Raw genomic sequence first — 27193 nt, 5'->3', positions numbered from 1 at the left:
CATGTAACTATAAAGACCTGGAAGCCAGCTCCATGTCACTATAAAGACCTGGAAGCCAGCTCCATGTCACTATAAAGACCTGGAAGCCTACTCCATGTAACTATAACGCCTTGGACCTGGAAGCCAGCTCCATGTAACTATAAAGACCTGGAAGCCAGCCCCATGTCACTATAAAGCTCTGCACCTGGAAGCCAGCCCATGTAACTATAAAGCCCTGGACCTGGAAGCCAGCTCCATGTAACTATGAAGACCTGGACCTGTAAGCCAGCTCCATGTAACTATAAAGCCCTGGACCTGGAAGCCAGCTCCATGTAACTATAACGAGCTGGAAGCCAGCTCCATGTCACTATAAAGACCTGGAAGCCAGCTCCATGTCACTATAAAGACCTGGAAGCCAGCTCCATGTAACTATAAAGACCTGGAAGCCTACTCCATGTAACTATAAAGACCTGGAAGCCAGCTCCATGTAACTATAAAGACCTGGAAGCCAGCTCCATGTCACTATAAAGACCTGGAAGCCAGCTCCATGTAACTATAACGAGCTGGAAGCCAGCTCCATGTCACTATAAAGACCTGGAAGCCAGCTCCATGTAACTATAAAGACCTGGAAGCCTACTCCATGTAACTATAACGCCTTGGACCTGGAAGCCAGCTCCCTGTAACTATAAAGACCTGGAAGCCAGCCCCATGTCACTATAAAGCTCTGGACCTGGAAGCCAGCTCCATGTAACTATAAAGCCCTGGACCTGGAAGCCAGGTCTCCATGTAACTATGAAGACCTGGACCTGTAAGCCAGCTCCATGTAACTATAAAGCCCTGGACCTGGAAGCCAGCTCCATGTCACTATAAAGACCTGGAAGCCAGCTCCAAATAACTATAAAGACCTGGACCTGTAAGCCAGCTCCATGTAACTATAAAGACCTGGAAGCCAGCTCCATGTAACTATAAAGACCTGGAAGCCAGCTCCATGTAACTATAAAGACCTGGAAGCCAGCTCCATGTACCTATAAAGACCTGGAAGCAAGCTCCATGTAACTATAAAGACCTGGAAGCCAGCTCCATGTAACTATAAAGAGCTGGAAGCCAGCTCCATGTAACTATAAAGAGCTGGAAGCCAGCTCCATGTCACTATAAAGACCTGGAAGCCAGCTCCATGTCACTATAAAGACCTGGAAGCCATTTCTGTGTAACTATAAAGACCTGGAAGCCAGCTCCATGTAACTATAAAGACCTGGAAGCCAGCTCCATGTAACTATAAAGATCTGGAAGCCAGCTCCATGTAACTATAAAGACCTGGAAGCCAGCTCCATGTAACTATAAAGACCTGGAAGCCAGCTCCATGTAACTATAAAGAGCTGGAAGCCAGCTCCATGTAACTATAAAGAGCTGGAAGCCAGCTCCATGTCACTATAAAGACCTGGAAGCCAGCTCCATGTAACTATAAAGATCTGGAAGCCAGCTCCATGTAACTATAAAGAGCTGGAAGCCAGCTCCATGTAATTATAAAGAGCTGGAAGCCAGCTCCATGTCACTATAAAGACCTGGAAGCCAGCTCCGTGTAACTATAAAGACCTGGAAGCCAGGTCGTTCCTGAACTCATTTTATAATGCATAAAAGGATAAAGAAAGGACAGAATTAAAGGAAAACGAGTGAAAGGTACTTTTTAACTCTGCCGTCCCATTGCACCTTGCAGCAAGCATTCTTCCAGCCACCTTGGCTTCATTCCTTTTCCCTATAATGTCCACTACTTTTAGTGAATAGGGTGTCGATTGGTACGTAGCAATTATTTTTGAATAAAAGCACAGGGCCTGTTGCCTTTTATGATGATTCATCTCTCTCTCTCTCTCTCTCTCTCTCTCTCTCTCTCTCTCTCTCTCTCTCTCTCTCTCTCTCTCTCTCTCTCTCTCTCTCTCTCTCTCCTCTCTCTCTCTCTCTCTCTCTCTCTCTCTCTCTCTCTCTCTCTCTCTCTCTCTCTCTCTCTCCTCTCTCTCTCTCTCTCTCTCTCTCTCTCTCTCTCTCTCTCTCTCTCTCTCTCTCTCCTCTCTCTCTCTCTCTCTCTCTCTCTCTCTCCACGGTTACCCAGTCATCAGGCAGAGGAGAGGAATACATTTTGCAAATGTTTCCCTCCTCACCCACCACCCCCTACATAGTCCCCAACCACAGAGAAGGGATGATAATATGCACCAGACAAGCAGCATTGGCAGGCAGCACCCAAAGACAACCGCAGCGGTCACACACACACACACACACACACACACACACACACACACACACACACACACACGGACCAGCAGCAGAATCCAAATACAACTGCAGGACTCTTCATTAAAGCCTCTCAGAGAAGACATGAATAAACAAGTGAGCAGCCAGCCTAGTTTTAAGCTACAGGATTTAAAAAGAAACATTTTTCATAATGCTTGGAAATATGCTTGGATATCCCTATTACGTTGTCATGGTGATGTTCAGACCAGACTGCGTAGCCTGTAGGTGCAGAAGCAGACCAGACTGCGTAGCCTGTAGGTGCAGAAGCAGACCAGACTGTGTAGCCTGTAGGTGCAGACGCAGACCAGACTGCGTAGCCTGTAGGTGCAGAAGCAGACCAGACTGCGTAGCCTGTAGGTGCAGAAGCAGACCAGACTGCGTAGCCTGTAGGTGCAGAAGCAGACCAGACTGCGTAGCCTGTAGGTGCAGAAGCAGACCAGATTGCGTAGCCTGTAGGTGCAGAAGCAGACCAGATTGCGTAGCCTGTAGGTGCAGAAGCAGACCAGATTGCGTAGCCTGTAGGTGCAGAAGCAGACCAGACTGCGTAGCCTGTAGGTGCAGAAGCAGACCAGACTGCGTAGCCTGTAGGTGCAGAAGCAGACCAGATTGCGTAGCCTGTAGGTGCAGAAGCAGACCAGACTGCGTAGCCTGTAGGTGCAGAAGCAGACCAGACTGCGTAGCCTGTAGGTGCAGAAGCAGACCAGACTGCGTAGCCTGTAGGTGCAGACGCAGACCAGACTGCGTAGCCTGTAGGTGCAGAAGCAGACCAGACTGCGTAGCCTGTAGGTGCAGAAGCAGACCAGACTGCGTAGCCTGTAGGTGCAGACGCAGACCAGACTGCGTAGCCTGTAGGTGCAGAAGCAGACCAGACTGCGTAGCCTGTAGGTGCAGAAGCAGACCAGACTGCGTAGCCTGTAGGTGCAGAAGCAGACCAGTCTGCCTAGCTATGGATCTTCAAACAAGGGTATTTAATTAGGTGCTCAACACAAGATATTAATCTGAGAATCATGTATGAAATTAACGCATAATAGACAATAAATTATGGGGGGAAATTATGAATAAAATGATGAACAAACAACGGATGTTGAGTGAAACTCTCTCTCTCTCTTCTACAGTACATCAACCATAATCATCAGTCAGTACGTGACCAGTCCTTGACTGTTTGGGAACCCAACAGGCATAAACAATTATGCATTTACAACAATGTTAAATGCACTGAACGGATATTGAACCAAACTGAATTAAACTGAACGGGAATGAATGTTCTAGACATTCTATTTATCCGGGTAAAACCCCTTCTCCATACATACTGTACCTCACTCTGTTTGAAGTTAGAGCGCTCTGTCTGATTCTATGCCTCAATAAGAGTATTTTAAATAAGAGTATCTTAAATAAGAGTACCTTAAATAAATCCCACGGCATCCCCCCCCCCCCCCAAACCATTTTTTATTTATTTTTTTACAGATAATGCACTGGTCTTTTCCTAGTAGCACCGACTTTGCTGATAACTACTTCGCTGAGGGAAAATGTACTTGCTTCAATTGTGATATGTTGTTGTCTCACCTAGCTATCTTAAGATGAATGCACTAATGTAAGTGGCTCTGGATAAGAGCATCTGCTAAATGACTAACATGTATTGACTGTTTTACATCATTGTGACCAGTCATTGACTGTATTACATTTTTTACATTAACATTTGAGTCATTTAGCAGACGCTCTTATCCAGAGCGACTTACAGTTAGTGAGTGCATACATTATTTTTCATACTGGCCCCCCCGTGGGAATCGAACACACAACCCTGGCGTTGCTAACACCATGCTCTACCAAGTGAGCTACATCCCTGCCAGCCAGTGAGCGACATCCCTACCCTGGACGAATTGTGCGCCGCCCCGTGGGTCTCCCGGTCGCGGCCGGCTACGACAGAGCCTGGATTCGAACCAGGATCTCTAGTGGCACAGCTAGCACTGCGATGCAGAGCCTTAGAGCACTGCGCCACTCGGTATTACACCATTATCATCAGTGTGACCAGTCATCGACTGTATTACACCATAACAGGCACACAGAATGATGCATATACAACAATGATGCACAAACAACAAATATTGAGTCAAACTGTATTTAATTACAGCATGTCCCATCCTTTGCTAATACAACCAACAGGATAAGTATCATCACAGTGCTGGTGTAATTGAGCTATTGATGCAGAAGTTAACAACATCATTCACTGGGTGAATATTGTCAATGGTTCTGTCAAGAGCTCTGAGCGTCGTCATCACTCCACTCCAACAGTAATACATGATGAGACAACATCCATGTCTGCATCCCAAATGGCCCCCTATTCCCTATATAGTGTAGGGCGTTCAGGGCAATTCAAGAGGGTGCTACCAAATGAATGTGTAAACCTAGTTTTCTTTGCCCTATGTCATTATGAATCACATTCAATTAATCATTCGATTGTTCTCAACAATATCACAACCTTAATATACTTGTACTTGACCGTGTTGATGAAATAAGAACGTTAGTTTGCTGTGACCGTTGCTAGTTCAGACTGCGCCGCTCTTGGTAGTATCTCTTCCATATTCGGGCGTTGGGAGGTGGTACCATTAGGAGGCGTTTCCACTGGTTGGACCAATCAAAATCAACTTGATACCTTCGTCATTTTCATCTTCAGATCCTTGGCTTTCATTGGCTGTAACCGTGATAAAAAAAAAATAGAAAAAAAAAATGTATGCACTCACTAACTGTAAGTCGCACTGGATAAGAGCGTCTGCTAAATGACTAAAATGTAAAATGTAAAACTGAGAGAATATTTTCATGAACGTGTCGTGAGTCGGGACGAGACAGAGATAGCCAGCTTTTCTCAGTCAGTCGAAATCATGAATCTGATCAGGGGGTTTGGTCAAGGCGTTGACACTGATAAGACACGGACACAGGTGTGAAAGCTCAGTTAAGGGTGTTTATTTATATAACAATGAAAGAGAATAGGTCTCCTCCAGGAGATCTCCATGGATACCGTTTTCTGGGCTCCTGGGTAACAAACCGAACCTCCGTTGTCTGGTCCTGAGCACGACGATACGGGAGTAACCTCTCTTCCCCAGTCCCAACCTCCCGTGTGCTGCCCTTCTGGCAGCTGTATGGGACACGTCCGGCTGGTGAGCAACCTCAAATCAGCCCCAATTAGTCCTGGCCGGAGAGCCTGTCGGGACCTGGCACGTCCAGCAGAGGGAGCCGCGTGATGTAGACTCCGTCTGCCACCAGTCCTCGACGAGTCTCCCCCGGGTGGCTAACCTGTGGTACGCCACAATACAAAGACATATCAATAGAAAACAGGTAAAACTAAACAAAGTGCAGCTAGTTTGCAGTCTTTCCGGCTTCAGTTTGAAGTGATTGTGTTACTGTAGCTGTGTTGTTGGCTAGCTCCTCTGAACAACAGTGTCCTGACGAGAGAGAGAACATTTTCTACGCCAGGCGAAATCGTGCCTCATTAGCTCATTGTTATGGATGTATACCAATAAATGTCACTAGAAAACAGCTTAAACAGATGCATCTACTTTGTTGTTATACTGGCTGCACTGTTTGATGTGACTGTAAGTTAGCCGTAGCTGGCTAGCTAGCGAGCAAGGGATAAGACGTTGCCAGCCAGTGTGCAATAGAACATTTAGAACGAACGACTGGGACACAAGTGTGTCCATAGATACAGAACAAAAAGACTTAACGACTGGGTCGCGTCTCTAGCAACCGAACCGATAGAACGAACGACCAGCCGGCTTGGGTAGCAACACTAGATTTGTGTCGGGACTACATTACCAGTCCAAAGTTTGGACACACCTACTCATTCAAGGTTTTTTCTTTATTTGTACTATTTTTTTTACATTGTACATGTTAAATTGAGGCAAAATAGAGCGTTTTCTCTTGACAATACGTTTATATAATACAGCAGAAGGTTGTGGTTGAGATACCAGCTGGTGGTTAGAGACTAAATCCAATTTGCCATAATGACACACACAAGTGCAGATGCACGCACGCATGAACACACACGCGCACACGCACTAAACGCTCACACACAAACGCACACAAACGCACACACACGCACACACACACACACAAACACTTTTTGCCATAATGATGCTCTCTTAGGCTGTCTGACTGGCTGCTTGACAACATGTTGTTGTTCTATGTTGCTTTCTCACACATCCTAAACTATGAAACACAAACACACAAACACACATCCTAAACTATGAAACACAGACACACAAACACACATCCTAAACTATGAAACACAGACACACAAACACACATCCTAAACTATGAAACACAAACACACAAACACACATCCTAAACTATGAAACACAAACACACATCCCACACGTAATTTGTTTCTACTCAGGATGGATTCTTTGTCAGTAATGTTCTTTGTCTTCTTCTTTTTACTGGCATAGAGGGATCTCTTCTAAACAGTTGATTACTTGTATAGAGGGATCTCTTCTAAACAGCTGATTACTGGCATAGAGGGCCCTCTTCTAAATAGTTGATTACTGGTACAGAGGGATCTCTTCTAAACAGTTGATTTGTGGACTAGATACTGACCGAAGCAGAAAATACATGACAGAAAACTCTCCTTAGGTGCCACTTTGTCTGACAATGTGTGAACACATAAACACTATCCTACTATCCTGACCACTAGCCTCCTGGCGTTGTCTCTCTATGGTAGCCCAGTGTTTATTTTCTTGTTTGTGTTGTTTTTTGCTCAGAAGATTCTCAGTTCCCACCAGAATGTGACTAGCATAATAGGCCATTTGGGCAGGATCAGTTAACTAGACTGAAATACAATGCTCATGTCTCCGCCCCCTAACAATGGGAGTCGTTGTCCCAAAGGTGGGAAGGCAGGCAGTCTGCTTATCGGTCTGAGTATTAATCAGACTCGGTCTGCTTATTAAGAGCAGAATCGCTCTATTCCCGCGTGGAGTGAAACCTCTCGCTTTGCTTTTTTCTCTCTGATACAACCAAAGACAGCAGTCTACCTGCCAATCAAAACACTAGTGGGCTCACTGAGAATTCTGGGAAGTGTTGTTTTATTTAGAGTGTTTATCCCAAACTATCAAACTCAGAGCCAAACTAGCACCCTCCCTCTGTGTTCCTGTGGCTCTGACCCATTCTGTGTGTGTGTGTGTGTGTGTGTGTGTGTGTGTGTGTGTGTGTGTGTGTGTGTGTGTGTGTGTGTGTGTGTGTCTGGCTGTTTGGTTTCTCAGTCTGTTTGAACTCTCCCACCCTGCAGAACTGAGACAAACCAGGCAGTCATAAATCATACACACACTCAGTGCTCAACTGTACTCCACACAGTTATAATAATAATAAGCCATTTAGCAGACGCTTTTTATCCAAAGCGACTTACAGTCATGTGTGCATACATTTTTACGTATGGGTGGTCCCGGGGATCGAACCCACTACCCTGGCGTTACAAGCGCCATGCTCTACCAATTGAGCTACAGAGGACCAGTTAGAGAGGTGACTGACCGTAAATAGGATTCTGAGAGACATTATCATGTTTACTTCTCATCCCTAAATGACTCATGTCACAAAGTGTGACTGGTGTTAACCTGTTCTGTTAACAATCAGCTTTCCCCTCTGAACACTTCCTGCTAAAGTAACAGTACATTCAATTAAACCCTCCCTCTCTGAGAGGTTGTGAATAGGGGTTCAAATCAAAGCAATGCAAATAGTCCGGGTAGCCATGGTTAGCTGTTCAGGAGTCTTATGGCTTGGGGGTAGAAGCTGTTAAGAAGCCTTTTGGACCTAGACTTGGCGATCCGGTACCGCTTGCCGTGCGGTAGCAAGGAGAACAGTCTATAACTAGGGTGGCTGGAGTCTTTGACCATTTTTAGGGCCTTCCTCTGACACCGCCTGTTATAGAGGTCCTGGATGGCAGGAAGCTTGGCCCCAGTGGTGTACTGGGCCGTACGCACTACCCTCTGTAGCGCCCTGCGGTCGGAGGATGAGCAGTTGCCATACCAGGCGGTGATGCAACTAATCAGGATGCTCTCGATGGTGCAGCTGTTGAACTTTTTAAGGATCTGAGGACCCATGCCAAATCTTGTCAGTCTCCTGAGGGGGAATAGGCTTTGTCGTGCCCTCTTCACGACTGTCTTGGTGTGTTTGGACCATGATGAATTGTTGGTGCTGTGGACACCAAGGAACTTGAAGCTCTCAACCTGTTCCACTACAGCCCCGTCGATGAGAATGGGGGCGTGCTCAGTCCTCTTTTTTTTCCTGTAGTCCACAATCATCTCCTTTGTCTTGATCACGTTGAGGGAGAGGTTGTTATCCTGGCACCACACGGCCAGGTCTCTGACCTCCTCCCTCCTTTGTTGGAGGGTGAGACGTAAAACACAAATGAGACAACTGTGATGAGTGATTTGGAGTTAGGCGCAGGAGGGTAAATACAGAATTTATTCCGGAATACAGTGTTACGCAGAAATGTGTCAAACAGTCCAGTGCGCACTGGAACAGGCACACAGGGCAAAATACCCCGGCAATACAAAAATACACGGAGCTCAACCGAGCTACACTCCCCTCACAATAAACAATCACACACAAGGACAAGGGGGCAGAGGGAACACTTATACAGGTACTGATGAGGGGATATGAACCAGGTGTGTGTAATAAACAAGACAAAACAAAATGGAATGATGAGATGAGGAGCGCCAGTGGCTAGAAGGACGGTGACGACGAACGCCGAAGCCTGCCCGAACAAGGAGAGGAGGCAGCTTCGGAGGAAGTCGTGACAACAACAGTGTGTTGTTGTTTCCTAATTAACACAATTAATTACAGACCATCAATGTTCCATCCCCTCCTTCTCCTCTTCCCACTCTTTTTTTGCATCTCAATCCTCTGTTCTTTTTACACTGAAAACAGGTGAGCACCCAGCCCAGCAGAAGTTAAATGGGGTGAAAATATTGTCTAACGGAGTGGTTTTCACACATTTCTGTATTTTATTATTCATATTATGTGCAACACGCTAGAGGAAATGTAATTATCACCTCTTACCCATGCCCAGTACTGTTATCTCCCCAGTCAGATTGCAGGCTTTAGCAGAAAAGATGTGTACCTGTGCATATTTATGGGTGTTGCGTTTGAGTTTGAGTTTAACTTTATCTTACAGTACATGTCAAAGAAGTGTAAACAAAAATAAAATAAAATAAACTACTAAAACAGATTTTAAAAAAATCTAAACATAAGCAACATAGTTGTTGTTACCCCTTTTATCAAATCAAATTGTATTTGTCACATGCGCCGAATACAACAGGTGTATTCACCTTACAGTGAAATGCTTCCTTACAAGCCAACAATGCAGTTTTAAGAAAGAATACCTAAAAAAAAAAAAAAAAAAAAAAAAAGTAACAAATAATTCAAGAGCAGCAGTAAAACAATAGCGAGACTATACAGTGGCTTGCGAAAGTATTCAGCCCCCCCTTGGCATTTTTCCTATTTTGTTGCCTTACAACCTGGAATTAAAATGGATTTTGGGAGGGGTTGTATCATTTGATTTACACAACATGCCTACCACTTTGAAGATGCAAAATATGTTTTATTGTGAAACAAATAAGACAAAGAAACAGAAAACTTGAGCGTGCATAACTATTCACCCCCCCCCCAAAGTCAATACTTTGTAGAGCCACCTTTTGCAGCAATTACAGCTGCAAGTCTCTTGGGGTATGTCTCTATAAGCTTGGCACATCTAGCCACTGGGATTGTTGCCCATTCTTCAAGGCAAAACTTCTCCAGCTCCTTCAAGTTGGATGGGTTCCGCTGGTGTACAGCAATCTTTAAGTCATACCACAGATTCTCAATTGGATTGAGGTCTGGGCTTTGACTAGGCCATTCCAAGACATTTAAATGTTTCCCCTTAAACCACTCGAGTGTTGCTTTAGCAGTATGCTTAGGGTCATTGTCCTGCTGAAGACTGAAACAGGTTTCCCTCAAGAATTTCCCTGTATTTAGCGCCATCCATCATTCCTTCAATTCTGAGTTTCCCAGTCCCTGCCGATGAAAAACATCCCCACAGCATGATGCTGCCACCACCATGCTTCACTGTGGGGATGGTGTTCTCGGGGTGATGAGAGGTGTTGGGTTTGCGCCAGACATAGCATTTTCCTTGATGGCCAAAATACTCAATTTTAGTCTCATCTGACCAGAGTACCTTCTTCCATATGTTTGGGGAATCTCCCACATGTCTTTTGGCGAACACCAAACGTGTTTGCTTGTTTTTTCTTTAAGCAATGGCTTTTTTCTGGCCACTCTTCCATGATGCCCAGCTCTGTGGAGTGTCACATGTGGATTGCACACAGGTGGACTTTATTTAACTAATTATGTGACTTCTGAAGGTAATTGGTTCTCCTAAAATAAAATGTAAAAAAATTTAAAAATATTCACTTCACCAATTGTCCATTACATGAAGTCCAAATAGAAATCCATTTACATTACATACAACAAAATAGGAAAAACGCCAAGGGGGCTGAATACTTTTGCAAGGCACTGTTTACAGGGGGCTCTGCACCTTATCCACAAATACATTCTCCTTCCCGTCTGAAAAGTATCACTGTAACCAAACAGTGTCTACGCCAGTCTGTGTTGTATTCAGGGTAGGCTGGGATTCAGGCTGTGTGTTGTATTCAGGGTAGGCTGGGAGTCAGGCTGTGTGTTGTATTCAGGGTAGGCTGGGAGTCAGGCTGTGTGTTGTATTCAGGGTAGGCTGGGATTCAGGCTGTGTGTTGTATTCAGGGTAGGCTGGGAGTCAGGATGTGTGTTGTATTCAGGGTAGGCTGGGAGTCAGGCTGTGTGTTGTATTCAGGGTAGGCTGGGAGTCAGGATGTGTGTTGTATTCAGGGTGGGAGTCAGGCTGTGTGTTGTATTCAGGGTAGGCTGGGAGTCAGGATGTGTGTTGTATTCAGGGTGGGAGTCAGGCTGTGTGTTGTATTCAGGGTAGGCTGGGAGTCAGGCTGTGTGTTGTATTCAGGGTAGGCTGGGAGTCAGGCTGTGTGTTGTATTCAGGGTAGGCTGGGAGATCCAGAGCCGCGATAGTCCAGCGGCCCATTGTGACATAGCTACGCGGCTCAGAGACCACCGTCCGCGGTGGACGCACATCCCAAAATGTCCAACCAACACGGCTAATATTCTAGAAAACGTCTGTGCGTTCCCGTACACGTTCTGGACTCCGATAAGCGCGTTAATCACAGCTGCTTTGAGAGCCTCTAAGAGCTTGGAGGGCAGTGTAGTATGACATCATTCCTCTCCTCTGGTAGTAACCTGTCTACAAAGCCTTGGACTCTTTGAAGTGTTACGAAGGGGAATAACATTCACACAGCTAGCTCAGCTGGACCCCACTGCTCCCACAGCCCAGTATGCAGGAGGGATCATCACTTACCAAACTCATATCTACACTTGATCTTCAAACAGGTATTTTGGGGGAAACAAACATGGGGGGGGGGGGGTGGGGGGGGGGGGGGGGGGTATTCTACTTTAAAAGAGATCAACCAACCGGTGTTATCAGCCCCAGAAAGTGTACACCTACAGTCTAAAGTGTACACCTACACAGTGGCGATTTTAGCATGTAAATATTGGTGTGGCAAACAACAAAAGTAATTTTTAGATGCATGCCAGCAAAGCCACTACACAACATAACACTAAACAATACATTAACTGCACTATAACGGTGACAAACGGTGCCCACAAACTGTTAGGGCCTCCATAAAGCTGTCCCAACAGCAGAGTCCCAACAGCAGTCCCAACACCTTACCACCGCTGCACCTGGCTATCAGCGGAGCCTTGTCTGGCAGCGAAACAGTTCATTCAGCCTCATTTACTGCCTTTTAAAGAACATAGCTGATATGGCTGACTTGCTTAAACAAATGTGGTTTCTACTGACAATTGAGATGTACAAACTATGGCATAAGGGAACGACGAGCGGATAAGAGGGAATCCATAATTCCGATTTAAGACATTAATGAGCGAGCCAGGACGGACGTAGTCAATATAACTATGTGTTCAGCACTTTTGAAATGTACAGCGACAGAATTCAGAACATGGACCGTTATTACAGTATTCTCCCTGTACACCAAGTCAGAACTGTAGGATAAATAAAGGGGGCATATAAGCAGACAATGAAAGCTCTTACAATACTCAATGATGACATTTCTCTAAAACAGGCTATAGGCTACATGTGCACCACCAAGTCAGAACAGTAGGCTAAGTTATGAGGGGGAAAGGGACCAAATTGAACAGGAAGGTGGCACGGCGGTCCTTCGTGGGCAAATTTTGTCATCAAACTTTGTCATCAAAGTCTGGCATTCTCTGGATTTATGGTGCTTTCAAGACAACTGGGAACTCAAAAGAAAACAAGGTTGAATCATGATGTCAGTGATCTTCAGGTCGGAGCTCTAGAAAGAGGCCCGAGTTCCCGACTTGGAATTCCAAGTTGGATGACCATTCAAAACGTATTATCCCAGTCGGAGCTTGTTTTCCCTGTTGTCTTGAACTCACTGAAGTCGGAGATTTCCCAGTTACGAGTTTCCAGTTGTTTTGAACGCTGCAGAAGTCATTCTGGACAGACAGCATGGCTAATGTATCCAACCTTTTCTGGCTCATGGTTTATTGCGAGTGAATGTTTATATTTTTAAGCTTCGAAAAGATGCCCTTAAACCCAGACTTGGACCACACATCCTTTCCACTGAATAGCAGGTTAGTGATTGCTTTGCAAAGCTTGCAGTTAGCCACTGAGTCCTTCCAAACCACTCGTTGTTGAATTTGCGATTTCCAACTTGTTGTGTAATGTTTATGTCCAATGGCCGATGAGCACCGATACGTTTTATATATAATTTCTCTTCATATGACAAGGATTGAAAAGGATTTGCCAGTAGATTGTCGACTTGATTCATGATGATGACTGCTTGTCTAGCTTGCTAGCTAAGATTTTTTAAGTATGATTTTGACATGATCAGTCCAATCAAAGCTATGGTAGATATATTGTGATTTGACGTCATTTTATCTGTGGCCAATGACCTTCAGCCTTATTGGATGGGCACTTCTGATGTAAATCTATGGCAGCACCGAAGGGGCTTGAATTTTTGAGCACTCCCCGAAGATTTTGCGGTGACGTAGTGTCCCCATGAGTGACAGAACACTGAGCCAATCACGGCGCAACTAGAGAACATTACCAACCCCTACGCACAGTATTTTCCGCTGGCTGCCCCACCACCACAGAAAGCACTGAGCTAGGCTGAAACACCTGCATTTTGGAGCTGCCTTACTCAAGAAAGCAAAAAAGAGACCATGTTTGTATGGAGGATTTATTAACTCAATTACATTGTTTGCAAGCTGATATGTGACACGTTTTAATGCCAAAATAACATTCAAAACAGGCAACAACAATGTAATTGACTAACTGTAAGTCGCTCTGGATAAGAGCGTCTGCTAAATGACTAAAATGTAAATGTAAATATATATACACACACACACTACCGGTCAAAAGTTTGGACACACCTACTCATTCAAGGGTTTTTCTTTATTTTTACTATTTTCTACATTGTAGAATAATAGTGAAGACATGAAAACTATGAAATAACACATATGGAATCATGTAGTAACCAAAAAAGTGTTCAACAAATCAAAATAGATTTTATATTTGAGATTCTTCAAATAGCCACCCTTTGCCTTGATGACAGCTTTGCACACTCTTGGCATTCGCTCAACCAGCTTCATGAGGTAGTCACCTGGAATGCATTTCAATTAACAGGTGTGCCTTCTTAAAAGATAATTTGTGGAATTTATTTCCTTCTTAATGCGTTTGAGCCAATCAGTTGTGTTGTGACAAGGTAGGGGGGGTATACAGAAGATAGCCCTATTTGGTAAAAGACCAAGTCCATATTATAGCAAGAACAGCTCAAATAAGCAAAGAGAAACGACAGTCCATCATTACTTTAAGACATGAAGGTCAGTCAATATGGAACATTTCAAGAACTTTGAACGTTTCTTCAAGTGCAGTCGCAAAAACTATCAAGCGCTATGATGAAACTGGCTCTCATGAGGACTGCCACAGGAATGGAAGACCCAGAGTTACCTCTGCTGCAGAGGATAAGTTCATTAGAGTTACCAGCCTCAGAAATTGCAGCCCAAATTAATGCTTCACAGAGTTCAAGTAACAGACACATCTCAACATCAACTGTTCAGAGGAGACTGTGCGATTCAGGCCTTCATGGTCGAATTGCTGCAAAGAAACCACTACTAAAGGACACCAATAAGAAGAAGAGACTTGCTTGGGCCAAGAAACACGAGCAATGGACATTTGACTGGTGGAAATGTGTCCTTTGGTCTGGAGTCCAAATTTGAGATTTTTGGTTCCAACCGGCGTGTCTTTGTGAGACGCGGTGTGGGTGAACGGATGATCTCCGCATGTGTATTTCCCACCGTAAAGCATGGAGGAGGAGGTGTTATGGTGTGGGGGTGCTTTGCTGGTGATTTTAGAATCTAAAATCTAAAATATATTTTGATTTGTTGAACACGTTTTTGGTTACTACGTGATTCTATATGTGTTATTTCATAGTTTGATGTCTTCACTATTATTCTACAATGTAGGTGTTCTAAAACCTTGTATTTTTTTATTATATATATATTTTTTTTAGCTAAACAGGTGGGGATTCAAAACAGGTGGGGCTCTGCCCTGAATGAGGGGTCACCATCTACAGCCTTAACACTAAGCATAACACAACCATACTGCATGCAGGGTTGGGTAGGTTACTTTCTAAATGTAATCCATTACAGTTACTAGTTACCTGTCCAAAATTGTAATTAGTAACATCACTTTTGGATTACACAAACTCAGCAATGTAATCTGATTACTTTGTTCCTTTTTGATTGGCTGCATCACCGCTTGGTATGGCAACTGCTTGGCATCCGACCACAAGGTACTACAGAGGGTAGTGCGTATGGCCCAGTACATCAAGGCCAAGCTCCCTGCCATCCAGGACCTCTATATCAGGCGTTGTCAAAGGAAGGCCCTAAAAATTGTCAAAGACTTCAACCACCCAACATACAGACTTTTCTCTCTTCTACCGCATGGCAAGCGCTACCGATGCACCTAGTCTGGAACCAACAGGACCCTGAACAGCTTCTACCCCCAAGCCATAAGACGGATCAATAGTTAGTAAAATAGTTAACCAATAGCTACCTGGACTATCTGCATTGACCCTTTTTGAACTCACTTTTTTGACTCATCACATACAGTGAGGGAAAAAAGTATTTGATCCCTTGCTTATTTTGTACGTTTGCCCACTGACAAAGAAATGATCCGTCTATAATTTTAATGGTAGGTTTATTTGAACAGTGAGAGACAGAATAACAACAACAAAATCCCCCAAAAACGCATGTCAAAAATGTTATAAATTGATTTGCATTTTAATGAGGGGAATAAGTATTTGACCCCCTCTCAATCAGAAAGATTCCAGGTGTCTTTTATACAGGTAACGAGCTGAGATTAGGAGCACACTCTTAAAGGGAGTGCTCCTAATCTCAGATTGTTACCTGTATAAAAGACACCTGTCCACAGAAGCAATCAATCAATCAGATTCCAAACTCTCCACCATGGCCAAGACCAAAGAGCTCTCCAAGGATGTCAGGGACAAGATTGTAGACCTACACAAGGCTGGAATGGGCTACAAGACCATCGCCAAGCAGCTTGGTGAGAAGGTGACAACAGTTGGTGTGATTATTCGCAAATGGAAGAAACACAAAAGAACTGTCAATCTCCCTCAGCCTGGGGCTCCATGCAAGTTCTCACCTCGTGGAGTTGCAATGATCATGAGAACGGTGAGGAATCAGCCCAGAACTACACGGGAGGATCTTGTCAATGATCTCAAGGCAGCTGTGACCATAGTCACCAAGAAAACAATTGGTAACACACTTCGCCGTGAAGGACTGAAATCCTGCAGCGCCCGCAAGGTCCCCCTGCTCAAGAAAGCACATATACAGGCCCGTCTGAAGTTTGCCAATGAACATCTGAATGATTCAGAGGAGAACTGGGTGAAAGTGTTGTGGTCAGATGAGACCAAAATGGAGCTCTTCGGCATCAACTCAACTCGCCGTGTTTGGAGGAGGAGGAATGCTGCCTATGACCCCAAGAACACCACCCCCACCGTCAAACATGGAGGTGGAAACATTATGCTTTGGGGGTGTTTTTCTGCTAAGGGGACAGGACAACTTCACCGTATCAAAGGGACGATGGACGGGGCCATGTACCGTCAAATCTTGGGTGAGAACCTCCTTCCCTTAGCAAGGGCATTGAAAATGGGTCGTGGATGGGTATTCCAGCATGACAACGACCCAAAACACATGGCCAAGGCAACAAAGGAGTGGCTCAAGAAGAAGCACATTAAGGTCCTGGAGTGGCCTAGCCAGTCTCCAGACCTTAATCCCATAGAAAATCTGTGGAGGGAGCTGAAGGTTCGAGTTGCCAAACGTCAGCCTCGAAACCTTAATGACTTGGAGAAGATCTCCAAAGAGGAGTGGGACAAAATCCCTCCTGAGATGTGTGCAAACCTGGTGGCCAACTACAAGAAACGTCTGACCTCTGCGATTGCCAACAAGGGTTTTGCCACCAAGTACTAAGTCATGTTTTGCAGAGGGGTCAAATACATATTTCCCTCATTAAAATGCAAATCAATTTATAACATTTTTGACATGCGTTTTTCAGGATTTTGTTGTTGTTATTCTGTCTCTCACTGTTCAAATAAACCTACCATTAAAATTATAGACTGATCATTTCTTTGTCAGTGGGCAAACGTACAAAATCAGCAGGGGATCAAATACTTTTTTCCTTCACTGTATGCTGCTGCTACTGTTTATTATCTATCCTGTTGCCAGTCACTTCCCTAGCTATATGTACATATCTACCTCAATTACCTCGTACTTCTGCACATTGACTCAGTACTGGTACCCTGTGTATATAGCCAAGTTATCGTTACTCATTGTGTATTACTTTTATTATTACGTGTTTTACTTTTCTATTATTTCTCTATTTTCTTTCTCTCTGCATTGTTGGGAAGGAAGGAAGCATTTCACTGTTAGTCTAGACCTGTTTACAAAGCATGTGATGAATACATTTGATTTGAGTAATTAAATCTGCTGAGAGTAAATCTTCCCAACAGTCCCCTGCCTGTCACTACACAGTACTTCCTGTCTCTCCTCTCCTTCACGCCTCACAATCCTCTCTCTCTCTCTCTCTCTCTCTCTCTCTCTCTCTCTCTCGTTCTCTCGCTCTCTCGTTCTCTCTCTCTCGCTGTCTCTCTCTCTCTCACTGTCTCTCTCTCTCTCGCTGTCTCTCTCTCTCTCTCTCGCTGTCTCTCTCTCTCTCTCTCGCTGTCTCTCTCTCTCTCTCTCTCGCTGTCTCTCTCTCTGTCTGTCTCTCTCTCTGTCTGTCTCTCTCTCTCTGTCTGTCTCTCTCTCTCTGTCTGTCTCTCTCTCTGACTGTCTGTCTTTCTCTCTCTCTGTCTCGTTCTCTCTATCTCTCGCTGTCTCGTTCTCTCTCTCTCGCTGTCTCATTCTCTCTCTCTCTGTCTCGTTCTCTCTCTCTCTGTCTCGTTCTCTCTCTCTCTCGCTGTCTCTCTCTCTCTCGCTGTCTCTCTCTGTCTCTCTCTCTCGCTGTCTCACTCTATCTCGCTGTCTCTCTCTCTCTCGCTGTCTCTCTCTCTCTCGCTGTCTCTCTCTCTCTCTCGCTGTCTCTCTCTTTCTCGCTGTCTCTCTCTCTCGCTGTCTCTCTCTCTCGCTGTCTCTCTCTCTGTCTCTGTCTCGTTCTCTCTCTCTCTCTCTCCCTGTCTCGTTCTCTCTCTCTCGCTCTCTCTCTCGCTCTCTCTGTTTCGCTCTCGTTCTCTCTCTGTCTCTCTCTCTCCTCCATCTCCTCCCTTCCTCCCTCCCTTCCTCCCTCCCTCCTCCTCATCATCTCTCCTCCCTCCCTCCCTCCCTCCTCCTCATCATCTCTCCTCCTCTCTCCTGCAGTCCTGTCAGCGTCTGAAAGTACAACTATAAATATAAATTATTTCTACACCTTGTCTTCCTGTTTGTCAGAGTTACAGCAACCAACTAAAAACAGCTAAATGACAAGAATGTGAGATTGTCCCTTACACTCTGCTTTTTTTCGTTCTTTCGTCTAGTTTCACGTTCTTATAGCAAATGACATTGTTACCTATCAATCAACACCTGCTCACAGGCAACACTGCCAATACAGGAAGAGAGAAAAGAGAGAAGAGTCTTCTGAGAGAGAGGGACAAAAGAGAGAAAGAGATAAAATACACTTCTGAGAGGGAGAGAGGGAGCGAGGGAGAGAGAAAGAGAGAGAAAATAAGACAGTCTAAAAGAGTATTCTGAGTGCGGGTATCAAAGGGAAAACTGTGAGAACAGACAGAGTATGACTGAAGAAGACAACATATTACAGCCACCATCTTGATAATTAGCTACAGCACCATTATAATATACTGTATACATGAACAATATTTGTTTGTCTGTAAAAAAATGTTTACCTGCAGGTGTTTGCGGATGATAGTGTTGTGCATTCTATTGCCCCCCCCACTGTTGACCAGGCTCTATCTGAACTACAGTCTGCTTTCATTGTTTTACAGAAAACCTTTATTGACCTGAAATTAGTATTGAATGCAGGTAAAACAAAGTACAGTGCTTTTCGGAAAGTTTTTCCACATTTTGTTGTTTTACAAAGTGGGATTCAAATGGATTTAATTGGCATTTTTTGGTCAACAATCTACACAAAATACTCTGTAATGTCCCAAGTGTAAGAACAATTCTAACATTTATAAAACATTTATGAAAAATAAAACACTAACATATCTTGATTAGATAAGTATTCACCCGCCTGAGACAATACATGTTAGAAACACCTTTGGCAGTGTTTATAGCTGTGAGTCTTTGGAGATTGCCTACAGTACTTTGGGCCAACACTGCCTGATCCACACTGGGCTAACTCTTCAAAACTGGCCTAAAGAGAGCCTTTGAAAGAATAGATTGTTTCCCATAAAGTTTAATCTAAAAGGTAGAAATCGGAATTATTAGGGTGAAGAAAGAAAAGATGTTGCGGAGGTGTTGGTCTAGATACTTAACAATCACAACTAACCACAAATTAATCAGAGAGTGATTGAGTTTAACTTGAGCTCGGAAAGATTAAGATGTTTATGAATTATAATGTTGCAGTGGGTTAAAGTACTAAAGTAAAAATACTTTAAAGTACTACTTAAGTAGTTTTTTGGGGGGGTATCTTTACTTAACTTTACTATTTATATTTCTGTCAACATTTACTTTTACTTCACTACATTCCTGAAGAAAATAATGTACTTTTTACTCCATACATTTTCACCTGACACCCAAAAGTACTCGTTACATTTGGAATGCTCAGCAGGACAGGACAATTGTCAAATTCACGCACTTATCAAGAGAACATCCCTGGTCATCCCTACTGCCTCTGATCTGGCAGACTCACTAAACACACATGCTTCATTTGTAAATGATGTCTGAGTGTTGGAGTGTGCCCCTGGCTATCCGTAAATTTAAAAAACAAGAAAATGGTGCCGTCTGGTTTGCATGATATAAGGAATTTGAAATGATTTATACTTTTACTTTTACTATTGAAACTTAAGTAAATTTAAAACCAAATACTGTTAGACTTTTACTCAAGTAGTATTTTACTGGGAGACTTTCACTTTTACTTGAGTCATTTTCTATTAAGGTATCTTTACTTTTACTCAAGTATGACAATTGGGTACTTTTGCCACCACTGTAATGTTGTATCTTCAAAAGCTCTGTCAAGTTCGTTGTTGATCATTGCTAAAAAGCCATTTTCAAGTCTTGCTATAGATTTTCAAGCCGATTTAAGTCAAAACAGTAACTAGGCCACTCAGGAACATTCAACGTCGTCTTGGTAAGCAACTCCAGTGTAGATTTGGCCTTGTGTTTTAGGTTGTTGTCCTGCTGAAAGGTGAATTCATCTCCCAGTGTCTGGTGGAAAGCAGACTGAACCAGGTTTTCCTCCAGGATTTTGCCTGTACTTAGCTGTATTCCATTTATTTTTATCCTAAAATAACTCTAGTCCTTGCCGATGACAAGCATACCCATAACATACCGGAAAATATGAAAGAGTGGTACTCAGTAATGTGTTGTCTTGGATTTGTCCCAAACATAATGCTTTGTATTCAGGACAAAAAGTTCATTTCTTTGCCACATGTTTTGCAGTGTTACTTAAGTGCCTTGTTGCAAACAGGATGCGTGTTTTGGAATATTTTTTATTCTGTACAGAATATTCTGTACAGAATTCTGTACAAACTGTACAAACTTTAAATTATTCTGTAAAGAACTCGCCTTCTTATCACTCTGTCATTTTGGTTAGTATTTTGGAGTAACTACAATGTTGCTGATCCATCCTTAGTTTTCTCCTATCACAGCCATTAATCTCTGTAACTGTTTTAAAGACACCATTGGCCTCATGGTTTAATCCCTGAGCGGTTTCCTTCCTCTCCGGCAACTGAGTTAGGAAGGACGCCTGTATCTTTGTAGTGACTGGGTGTGTTGAATCACCATCCAAAGTGTAATTAATAACTTCACCATGCTCAAAGGAATATTCAGAGTCTGCTTCTTTTTTTCTACCAATAGGTGCCCTTCTTTGCGAGGCATTGAAAAACCTCCCTGGTCTTTGTGGTTGAATCTGTGCTTGAAATTCACTACTCGATCGAGGGACCTTACAGATAATTGTATGAGTATGTGTCACGGTTTCGGCCGAGGCTGCCTCTCTCCCTTGTTCGGGCAGGCTTCGGCGTTCGTTGTCTCCGGAATACTAGCTGCCACCGTTGTATGTTTCATGTTCGTTTGCTTTTGTCTGTTTGTTGTCACACCTGTTCTTGTTTAGCCTAATTAGTGTTCTATAAGTTTCTCGTTGTGTTTGTCTAGTGTTGTGTGTTATTGATTTTTGTCATTCGTGTATAGGGCGTGATTCCTGTATTTCGCTCGGTTGAGCTTCCCTCCACTGTTGGAGTATTTATGCACCTGTTTGTGCGCTTTTGTTTTGTTCGCCTTCGTGCGTATTTCGCCTTCGGGCAAGAGTTGACCTATTGCCGGGTTTGGCGATCACTAAAGTCTGTTGGACTATCCGTCTGTGTCCTGCGTTTGATTCCACCACTGCACCCACCTACAGCACGCGCTGACAGAATAACACACCTTTTAAATGGAATCAGCAGGAGCCGCAGCAGCCCAGGCGACGCTGGAGGACAGGGTCCGGGAACAAGGTGACCAGATCCTGCAGATGGGGACCGCACTGCAGGAGGTGATCACCACCATCCGAGGCAGGGGGACGCCTCCACCGCCACCCGCCCTGCCAGCACCATCGGCCAGTCAGCCTATTCCCGCACCGGAACCCCGAGGAGTCCGACTCTCGCTCCCGAGGGCTTACGATGGAACCGCGGCTGGGTGCCAGGGTTTCCTTCTCCAGGTGGAGCTGTACCTGGCCACCGTGCACCCGGCGCCCTCGGGACATGAGAGCGTGTCCGCCCTGATCTCCTGCCTGTCCGGGAAGGCGTTGGAATGGGCCAACGCGGAGTGGAGGAGGATCGACGCGGACACCATAACCTACGAGGAGTTCTCCCGCCGCTTCAGGGCGGTGTTTGACCATCCCCCGGAGGGGAAAGCGGCGGGGGAGCGTCTGGTCTTCCTCCGGCAGGGGAGGAGGAGTGCTCAGGAGTTCGCCCTCGAATTCCGTACTCTAGCGGCAGATGCAGGGTGGAATGATCGGGCTCTCGTCGATCACTACAGATGTAGTCTACGAGAGGACGTCCGTCGGGAGCTGGCCTGTAGGGACACCAGCCTCACGTTCGACCAGTTGGTCGACATGTCCATCAGGCTGGATAACCTGCTAGCTACCCGCGGACGTCCCGAGGGGGGTCCGTCCATTTCACCCTCCAGCGCCTCCGAGCCGTGCCCCATGGAGCTCGGGGGCGCTGGCGCTAGAGAGAGGAGGGGTCGGCTTACTAGGGGGTCCATCCCCTGCACCAACTGTGGTCGGGGAGGACACACCGCGGCTAGGTGCTGGGGATGGCCTCCTAGGGGAGAGGACGACAGGTCCCGCACTGGGGATTCCTTCCAGGTGAGTAGGCGCCCCACTCACCCAGAGCTCTCTGTTGCACATTTCTGTATACCTGTGCGTTTCCCACAGGTAGCACCTCATTCCCAGCATAAGGCGCTGGTAGATTCAGGCGCGGCTGGGAATTTTATTGATAAGAAGTTTTGTTTAGCTTTAGGGATTCCCCTTCTTCCTGTTGATGTCCCTTTCCCCGTTCATGCCCTAGATAGTCGTCCGTTGGGTGCGGGCTTGATCAGGGAGGTCATTGCGCCACTTAGGATGTGTGCGCAGGGGGGTCATCAGGAGATGATTCAGCTATTTCTGATTGACTCTCCTGCGTATCCGGTGGTGCTGGGCATGCCCTGGTTGAGTACCCATAACCCATCTATTTCGTGGCAGGAGAGGGCTCTGATGGAGTGGTCTGCCCAGTGTGTGGGTAGATGTTTAGGCGTTTCCGTAGGGGCTACCTCGGTGGAGAGTCCAAACCAGGTGCCCGCATTGCACGTTCCCCCTGAGTATGGGGATTTGGCTATTGCGTTTAGTAAGTCGAGGGCGACGCAGTTGCCGCCCCATAGGCAGGGAGATTGTGCGATAGACCTCCAGGCAGGAGCTGCGCTCCCACGGAGCCATGTGTATCCTCTGTCTCAAGAGGAGAAAAAAGCTATGGAGACCTACATAGACGAATCTCTGAGACAAGGATACATACGGCCTTCCACTTCCCCTGCGTCCTCGAGTTTCTTTTTTGTGAAGAAGAAGGATGGTGGTTTGCGCCCGTGCATCGATTACCGTGGTCTCAATCAGATTACGGTGAAGTACAGTTATCCACTCCCGCTGATTGCGACCATGACTGAGTCATTGCATGGGGCGCGCTTCTTCACTAAATTAGATCTCAGGAGCGCGTACAACTTGGTGCGCATCAGGGGGGGCGATGAATGGAAGACAGCCTTTAGTACCACCTCGGGCCATTACGAGTATCTGGTCATGCCATACGGGTTGATGAACGCTCCGTCAGTTTTCCAATCATTCGTGGATGAGATCTTCAGGGACATGCAGGGGCAGGGGGTGGTTGTGTACATAGATGACATTCTCGTGTACTCGCCTACCCGTGTCGAGCATGTGGCCCTGGTGCGCCGAGTGTTGCGGAGGCTGGTGGAGCACGACCTGTATGTTAAGGCAGAGAAGTGTCTGTTTTTCCAGGAGTCGGTCTCCTTTTTGGGGTATCAGTTGTCTGCGTCAGGGGTGAAGATGGAGGTAGACCGGGTGTCGGCCGTGCGTAATTGGCAAACACCAACCACTGTGAAGGAGGTGCAGCAGTTTTTGGGGTTTGCAAATTACTACAGGAGGTTTATCCGGGGTTTTGGACAGGTGGCAGCTCCCATCACGTCTCTTTTGAAGGGGGGTCCGGTGCGTCTGCAGTGGTCGGCCGAGGCGGACAGGGCGTTTGGGAGGCTGAAGGACCTGTTTACCTCGGCCCCGGTGCTGGCGCATCCGGATCCCTCTTTGCCGTTCCAGGTAGAGGTGGACGCGTCAGAGGCCGGTCTAGGAGCCGTGCTTTCACAACGGTCTGGCGCGCCACCTAAACTCCGCCCCTGTGCTTTTTATTCTAAGAAGCTCAGTCCGGCGGAGCGGAACTATGACGTAGGGGACAGGGAGCTGTTAGCCGTGGTACAGGCCCTAAAGGTGTGGAGGCACTGGCTTGAGGGGGCTCAACACCCTTTCCTCATTTTGACGGACCACCGTAACCTGGAGTACATCCGGGCAGCGAGGAGGCTGAACCCTCGCCAGGCAAGATGGAAAATGTTCTTGACCAGGTTTACATTTAAGATCACGTACATCCCTGGGTCACAGAACGGTAAGGCAGATGCGCTGTCTCGGCGGTATGACACGGAGGAGAGGTCCGTGGAGCCCACTCCCATACTGCCGGAGTCGTGTCTGGTGGCACCGGTAGTGTGGGAGGTCGATGCTGAACTCGAGCGGGCGTTACGCACCGACCCTAGTCCACCGCAATGCCCTGAGGGTCGGAAGTACGTTCCGCTCGAGGTTCGGGATCGATTGATCTATTGGGCTCACACGTCACCCTCCTCTGGACATCCTGGTATCGGCCGGACAGTGCACTGTCTTAGTGCCAAGTACTGGTGGCCCACGTTGGCGAAGGATGTGAGGGTTTATGTTTCCTCCTGCTCGGTGTGCGCCCAGTGTAAGGCGCCTAGACATCTGCCTAGGGGTAAGTTACTACCCCTGCCCGTTCCACAACGACCATGGTCTCACCTCTCGGTGGATTTCATTACTGACCTTCCTCCTTCACAGGGGAACACCACTATACTGGTCGTTGTGGACCGGTTTTCTAAGGCCTGTCGTTTGCTCCCCATGCCGGGCCTTCCTACTGCCCTGCAAACCGCCGAAGCACTATTCACCCATGTGTTCCGGCACTACGGGGTACCCGAGGATATTGTGTCTGATCGGGGTCCCCAATTTACCTCCAGGGTCTGGAGAGCCTTTATGGAGCGGTTGGGGGTCTCGGTGAGCCTCACCTCGGGTTACCACCCGGAGAGTAATGGGCAGGTGGAACGCGTGAACCAGGATGTGGGTAGGTTTCTTAGAACATACTGCCAGGTTCTGGCACCTTGGCAGCAGAGCCAGATCGAGGCTCCTGCGGTGGATGAGTGGGCGCGGCGCTCGGAGGAGACATGGAACGCTGCACACGTCCACCTGCAGCGGGCCCTCCGACGTCATAAGGCGAGCGCCGATCTCCCCCGCAGTGAGGGACCGGTGTATGCACCTGGTGATCGAGTCTGGCTCTCTACCAGAAACCTGCCCCTCCGCCTGCCCTGTCGGAAACTGGGTCGGCGGTTTGTAGGGCCATTTAAAGTCCTGGGAAGGTTGAACGAGGTGTGTTACAAATTACAACTGCCTGTTGAATATAAAAGTATTAACCCCTCGTTCCATGTGTCCCTTCTCAGGCCGGTGGTAGCTGGCCCACTCCAAGAAAGTGAGATCAGGGAGACTCCTCCGCCCCCATTGGACATCGAGGGGGCACCGGCGTACACTGTGAGGTCCATCTTGGATTCGAGACGTCGGATGGGGGGTCTCCAGTATCTAGTGGAGTGGGAGGGGTACGGTCCGGAGGAGCGGTGCTGGGTGCCGAGGAGAGACATCTTGGACCCGTCTCTCCTGACGGAATTCCATCGTGGGCACCCGACGCACCCTGCTCCGCGTCCTCCGGGTCGTCCCCGAGGCCGGAGTCGGCGCACGTCTGGAGCCGCGCGTCAAGGGGGGGGTACTGTCACGGTTTCGGCCGAGGCTGCCTCTCTCCCTTGTTCGGGCAGGCTTCGGCGTTCGTTGTCTCCGGAATACTAGCTGCCACCGTTGTATGTTTCATGTTCGTTTGCTTTTGTCTGTTTGTTGTCACACCTGTTCTTGTTTAGCCTAATTAGTGTTCTATAAGTTTCTCGTTGTGTTTGTCTAGTGTTGTGTGTTATTGATTTTGGTCATTTGTGTATAGGGCGTGATTCCTGTATTTCGCTCGGTTGAGCTTCCCTCCACTGTTGGAGTATTTACGCACCTGTTTGTGCGCTTTTGTTTTGTTCGCCTTCGTGCGTATTTCGCCTTCGGGCAAGAGTTGACCTATTGCCGGGTTTGGCGATCACTAAAGTCTGTTGGACTATCCGTCTGTGTCCTGCGTTTGATTCCACCACTGCACCCACCTACAGCACGCGCTGACAGTATGGTACAGCGATGGGGTAGTCATAAAGAAAATCACGTTAACCACTATTAATGAACACATTGAAGTCTATGCAAGTTATTATGTGACTTTGTTAAGCATATTTTTACTCCTGAACTTATTTAGGCTTGCCATAACAAAGGGGTTGAATACTTATTGACTCAATACATTTCAGCTTTGCATTTTTTATTAGTTTCGAAAATGTTCTACAAACAAATTTCCACTTTGACATTATGGGGTATTGTGACACATAATCTAATTGTTAAATTTAGGCTGTAACACAACAAAATGTGGAAAAAGTAAAGGGGTGTGAATACTCTCTGAAGACAATGTGTACACTGAGTGTACAAAACATTCCATGACATTGACTGACCAGGTGAATCCAGGTGAAAGCTATGATCCCTTATTGATGTCACTTGTTAAATCCACTTCAAATCAGTGTAGATGAAGGGGAGGAGACAGGTTAAAGAAGGATTTTCAAGCCTTCAGACAATTGAGACATGGATTGTGTATGTGTGCCATTCAGAGGGTGAATGGGCAAGACAAAATATTTAAGTGCCTTTGAACGGGGTACGGTAGTAGGTGCCAGGCGCACCGGTTTGTGTCAAGAACTGCAACGCTACTGGGTTTTTCACGCTCAATAGTTTGTGTGTATCAAGAATGGTCCACCACCCAAAGGACATCCAGCCAACGGCAGGCCAGTGGTCGAAATCAGGTTATTGAGGAAAGAGGACAAAGGAGGCTGACACGAATTGTGCAGAGCAACAGACGGGCTACAGTTAGTCAACTGACAGTCCAGTACAACGTTGGTGCCCCAAAGACCCCTAAAATAATGCACGACATTTACATTTACATTTTAGTTATTTAGCCAGACGCTCTTATCCAGAGCGACTTACAGTTAGTTTTTTGTTTTATTTTCACAACTCGTCGTACCTTGACACGAACGGGGTACGGCAGCCGACGACCTCACAGAGTTCCAGTTCTTTCAGCAAAAGACAAGAAACTGCGGTTGCAGTGGGGCTAAGGAAGAAAATCACTAGGCACTGGAACATTTG

The 27193-nt window shown here is 46.2% G+C and overlaps 1 protein-coding gene across 1 annotated transcript in view; it reads right to left on the bottom strand.

Moving 5' to 3' along the window:
- Positions 1-5311: 5311 nt before the first annotated feature.
- The window catches only part of LOC311119409 (ADP-ribose glycohydrolase MACROD2-like), an 80788-nt gene continuing 58906 nt past the window's right edge, over positions 5312-27193 (bottom strand). The window contains exon 5 of the mRNA XM_084194108.1: positions 5312-5550. Coding sequence (XP_084050234.1) covers positions 5546-5550 — 5 coding nt within the window. The 3' untranslated portion in view covers positions 5312-5545. The remainder of the gene's footprint in view (positions 5551-27193) is intronic.

Source organism: Coregonus lavaretus, assembly GCF_964263955.1.
Source record: "Coregonus lavaretus genome assembly, contig: HAP1_SCAFFOLD_730, whole genome shotgun sequence".
NCBI lineage: Eukaryota > Metazoa > Chordata > Actinopteri > Salmoniformes > Salmonidae > Coregonus > Coregonus lavaretus.
This window is presented reverse-complemented; position numbering and strand designations above follow the sequence as displayed.